Below are 5,748 nucleotides of genomic sequence, written 5' to 3' on the forward strand. Positions count from 1 at the left end.
TCCAAATGTTTTCCTATGTGTAGATCGAAACGTGATATTTTTAAATGTTCTAACCTTGGCACGGACTTGACGTTCCAGAGACATGTTGTGTGCTGTGTGTGTCTTGGGAGGGTGATTCCGGCACGGATAGCAGAGCTAGACTGAACTCCTGAAATTCGGGACCACGTATTTATAGAGAACGCGTGCAGGCTGCGCCCTTCTGGAAAACTCTCACGCAGTCATCGCGCCACCGTGCGGATGACCGGAGCGCTACAAAATAAGCTTCTGACTCAACAGCCTTATTTGAACTTATTCAATAGACATTCTTTAAAGAAAGTGACCGACCTTGATTCTAATTAAAATACCACGTACGTCTCTTTTCTTCTAACAAGTTTCTTTGAGTATAGAGCTTCGCGACTTCTAGGAAATTAAATAAACAGATTGAATATTTATGTAACTTGATTTTTTCTGATAAGCATTAATTAAATACGGACATGGTTTATGTCATTAATGTTTACATATAGGCAAAAATATCTTCATTGATATCATTGTAATATTTATCTGTAATGTTTATGATCTGATGCAGTTTTTACGAATACACATTAAAGCATTAGATATTTTAGCTACATCAAAGAGATGTTAGTAATCATCGGTCTTCGTAAAAATTAAGAGGTTTTACCAATAAACATAATTCGTGTTTTAGTTTACGAGACACAAACTGAATTATATAGTTTACATCTTGCATCTTCGCAAGTATTTCATTACTAGGGTTCTTTGCTTTGGATTAATTTTAATCATTAGTATAAAACCAATTAACCAAGGTCGTTATAAATTTAACATAAGATTAGCTTTAATCCAAAAGTAACTGCATGTTATTGCTGTTCAGTTCAATAATCACACTAATATTATAAATGCAAAAGTTTATATGTATCGAAGGATGGATGAATGTTTGTTAGATTTGAAACCTAAGCGGGTGAACGAATTTCGATGAAATTTGGTATAGATATAGAGGATAGTCTGGAATAACACAGAGGCTACTCACTTTTGTTTCTTTTAGTTCCACGCGAACGGAGTCGCGGGCTAAATGTTACTTTTATATAATTCCGTGATAATATTAGCCGCGTTGCGAATTGATAATATTTATAAGATATCATAAAATAAAACTACGATGACGCCAATAACGCCTGTATAATTTTAATCATAGGAAACGATTCTATAAGCTATTAAAATTTTAATTCGAAATGAATATATAAGAAATTTATATCCACTTTTATTTTGGGCACCTCAACTTATACGCATGGATTTAAAAAACAAAAGCATGTAGACTACATGATCCTTCAGACTATCCTCTACATCTATGCCATATTTCATGGAGATCTGTTCAGCGGATTGCGCTACAAACTCTAACAAACATCCATCTATCCATCTAAACTTTTTTACGCATTTACAATATAACTAGGGCACACGGCAATAGGGAATTCTATCGCCTTTAACTAGTGTTTATTATATCATAATTAACTTGCAGAATACTTAACCTTAACTACTTTAGGTAGGAAATAGGCTCTCAATTCCAATATTATCAACCACATGATATCCTTGTGAAAAAAATAATTAGTATTCGAATTTGCAATATTTGTTCGCAAGTCTAAAGGTGCATAACTATTTCGCTCATGATGAGTAAAGTGACAAAAACTTCTCGTAGTTTTTTTGATAACGATGATTTTACAACTGACAACTTTACCCACGCAACTGTCAACCCTATGATACATACTCTCGCACACACGTCGAAGGCGATGGCCCAATTGACTACGAACTATGTACAGTCGGGGAATACCGCGCTGTTGCACTTTGACATATTGCTTTGTTCCTTACAATAAATTCCGCCTTTAACAAATAACTAATTTGGTGGAAGTGAGATGCCTAAACGACGGGATAATAAAAAAAAAACTATCACTTGCCCCATGCTCTTGGATATTGTTATGCGTGATCGTTTTAATAAACAAACGTTCAAACGACTATAGTTATTTTAGATAGAACACCGACAGATTCTCCGACTGTATATATTTTAGTAAACAATTTATTTTAAGTTTTAAGTTTTCGTCAATTATAATTTGAAATTGACCATGTTTTAAAGGAGTTTCGGCAGTAGAAATCCACTATGATTTGCATGTAAATCGGATGTTTTGTAGAAACTTTTGTTATCCGACAATACTGTGTAAGCATGCGCCGGCCTCCGCGCTCTTCGCGACGCCCACCGACCTCTCTCAGATCCCGATGAGTTTTCATTGTCGCCGATATTCACACGCCACAGACGGCGTCATGCAATATTCTTAAATTCCCATTTATTTTTAAACTTTTATCTAATCAAATAAGTATAACGACATGCTTGTTATCCCAGATTGTTTCTTAAGATAATTTTGTACATGTAAAACAAATGCAATAAATGGCAATGCAATTCCTTATGATGTACTTTATATTGAAACAAAAACATGTACACTATAGTTCGGTTTTCTATGTATATCAACGAGACTACCACATGAAGAGATCATGAGTGCCAACGGTTCATATTTTTCAATAAATCAAAACCGCCTGGACATGTTAATGTGAAGATATTTCTGTACATAGACTGCTCATGTTCAATATCAATGTTAAAATATTATTAATTATGTCTAATAAAAATTAATACAATAATACTAATTGGAACAAAATTTTGGAAGAAATGGATACTGTTAAAGCTACGACTTCAAGACAATCACTATATTGAATACTGCAAGATGATTGTTGTGCAAACTAGCCAAAAATTCTATCTTTTATTATCCACTTAAATTTAAAACTAACTACAACTCTTAATGAATACAAAAGAAATAAAAACGTGCAAAATTAGATTTCTTACTCACAAAAATAGACAAAGCGGTCATTTATTTTACAGCTACTGAATTCGAAAATAAAAATAGTATTTAATCATCCGATAGGTACGTGGCACTCGGGAACATTGGTCATCATCTCCCGCATGTTTTGCATTAACGTATCGTGACTCAGACCGATGTATTAGTTAATAAAATTTTCATAACACGTCCAAATTTAGTTACGCTGTTTACAGATGCCAGATGTTCAGGCTACTGTGCGGGCTGTATTAACCGTTTCTCGTGTTAAGATACAATCTGTAGTCGGCTTCGAAATCATGCAAGACAACAAAAAAAATCCGAAGAATAATTGATAAGTGTAGGTCTTGTACCAACAGCCCCTTTTGCAGTACTACACATTCGTAGCTCATCTACGAACTTTGATGTTTAAGAAAGGTAAAGGTATGAAAACAGTACGATTTAGTTGTTTAACTAATGTCCCCTTTTTCCACGAAGAAAGTATGGATGGATTGTTTGAAAGAGGATATGCTTAAGAAGAGAGTGGATTCAAGTATGACAGCTGATAGCAATGTATGGAACAGCAGTACATACTGTGCCGACTCTTCGTAGGGATAAGGGCAAGTTGATGATGACTAATGTTCCCCTTGTAATACTTAATATAACATACTACGTGTTCCAGTGCGGCTTCATCCGCATGAAATGTCAAAATTCAAATGCACAAATGACAATTGTTTCCTTGATGTTAGCAGCAACTTATGGTCACTTTCCCACAGGGTTTTTATCCAAAATATTTACCCCCTAGGTTTAATGGCGTGAAAATATAGAGCCAAAAGGGTGACGTAAGTGTAGGGCTTTTTATTAAAAAATGAACTATTCAAAAATATGCTGTGATTGCTGAGATCTTAGGCAACAAAGAAGTGTGTGTTTACGCTTTATTATAATAGTTAAGATTTATTGGGACTATTAATTAATAAGCATTCGCTAAATTGTAAATTCTACAACATTGCATTATACGACATTGTAGCTAGATTTTACACTTTAACATTGCTAAAGACAGTTTACTGAAGTAATTTATTGTTTCCGTTCTATTTTGGAAATTAATATAGTGTGTAAGACGGTATTTAATGCATACATATAAAAAGAGTGTGGTTATTTTAGAACAATAAAGGGCTGTTTGTAGATACACCCCTCTATCGCGTCACGTCACGTCTATCTACGACAATAGTTTTAAAAGATCTAATAAATAAAATAAAAACCAAGTCATTCAGTAGGTTCTTTATTAAAACACCCTCCACTCACCAAGAATGTTACACTCAAGTTACGATACTATGACAAATAATACATATTTACAGTACCTTATATTACATCACATATTTACATCAATCTGAATCTAACAAATATTTTTTGCCAAAAGCTAAGAAAAACAAACTATTGATAATCACACAAAACAGACTAGATGTGTTAACTTAAAATTAAAACAAATAATGTAACTCAATACATGGGAATGTAAATACAATTAACTTTAAATAATTTATCACAATAAAGGAATGTTAAAATTTGTCAATATCCTCATCAGCCTTACAATGTTTAGTACTGGACGTAGCCTATTATTTCCTTGACTCGATAAAGTTTAAGATAAAGTAATACGATTGAATGGATCCTAATATTATGCCAATAACTTGGTACCTTTCACAAGATGTTGTCAATAAATAAGTTTTTAACTTAAACGTATACAAATTGGCGTAATTTATTTATATCGTTGATTATTATACAAATTCTTATTTCAATACATTAGAAAGGATTTATTAACACTTTATGGTAAGCTTCACTTTTAACTACAGATCAAAATAACATAATTCCATGAAAATTAAAATCTTACAACATTTTATTTTTAAACATTTTTTTGGGAATGTCTTTATTATCTTTTTAATTATTACCTAAATTATTTTATATCATTAACAAGTGGTAATTCAGCCATTTCGTTAAAATAATCACTAGTTGTAATACATTACTTTGCAATGTTTAATATTGCATTCACTACTTATAATGGACACGGTCATATAGCACTATTGTCCCATATTAATTTGAACACTACACTTATGTAAATCACTTTTGAAGTTCACGTATAAATGTCACATAAAATACACACACGAATAACTAGCGAAACGGCTTCAGTGTTCAGGGCTAAAAGATACAGTGCGGTAAAACTCTGTATGTATCAGTATGCTGTCACTTTTGATTACAACTGTACTTCAATCTATAACTATGGTAATATAGTCTTCATTATTAGTACAGTCCGTTAGAAAAGGCTGTTAATCATGTACATTTTGGTACACTGATTCACTTCTGTCACATAAAATACAAGGACGAGTAGTACGCGTTCAGTGTATCATCTGTGGTAAGGTCGGAATCATCGCGTGGTACAGTCCATTAGAAAAGATGGTTGTTCGTTTTGGCTAGAGTGCCGAGATGGTCGGAGAGTAGGTAGTTGGGGGGCGCGACGCCCAGTAGTGGGAAGCCGGAGGGCTGTCGCAACAGGCCGCAGCCGCCGGCCCACTTGCCGCCGGCGCTGCTCACTGGAGGCATTCCACCTCCACCGCTGCCCACACCGTTTAGCTCATCGCAAAGTTTGTTCGCTGTAATAAGAAAGCATTTTAAATGCTAAACATAACTACTGTGAAGATACTTTTTTCTATCCTTTTAAAACCTTTAAGACAACAAAAGGAATAATAAAAAGAAATGTGTGGCTTAATTACTACTATTATGATTTCAAAATAATCACACAAAAAGTGATGTGAGAATGTAATAAATACATAATAAAAAAACAAAACCGACTTCCAAACAAAATGCACTAAAAACAAAACAAAATACACCAAAAACAAAATATTCTCAAAAAAAACAGTAC

General features: G+C 33.6%; 2 protein-coding genes across 2 annotated transcripts in view; both read right to left on the minus strand.

The window, feature by feature from the left end:
• Positions 1 to 162, minus strand: part of LOC106100496 (muscle-specific protein 20) — a 1,835-nt gene extending 1,673 nt beyond the window's left edge. The window contains exon 1 of the mRNA XM_013279362.1: positions 55 to 162. Within this exon, the coding sequence (XP_013134816.1) occupies positions 55 to 84 (30 nt within the window). The 5' untranslated portion in view covers positions 85 to 162. The remainder of the gene's footprint in view (positions 1 to 54) is intronic.
• Positions 163 to 5,204: 5,042 nt separating this feature from the next.
• LOC106100360 (paired mesoderm homeobox protein 2B-like) overlaps positions 5,205 to 5,748 on the minus strand; it is a 25,398-nt gene continuing 24,854 nt past the window's right edge. Inside the window, exon 4 of the mRNA XM_013279188.1 lies at positions 5,205 to 5,479. Coding sequence (XP_013134642.1) covers positions 5,274 to 5,479 — 206 coding nt within the window. The 3' untranslated portion in view covers positions 5,205 to 5,273. The remainder of the gene's footprint in view (positions 5,480 to 5,748) is intronic.

The sequence above is a fragment of the Papilio polytes genome, unplaced genomic scaffold (assembly GCF_000836215.1).
Source record: "Papilio polytes unplaced genomic scaffold, Ppol_1.0 DF824047.1, whole genome shotgun sequence".
Classification (NCBI taxonomy): Eukaryota; Metazoa; Arthropoda; class Insecta; order Lepidoptera; family Papilionidae; genus Papilio; species Papilio polytes.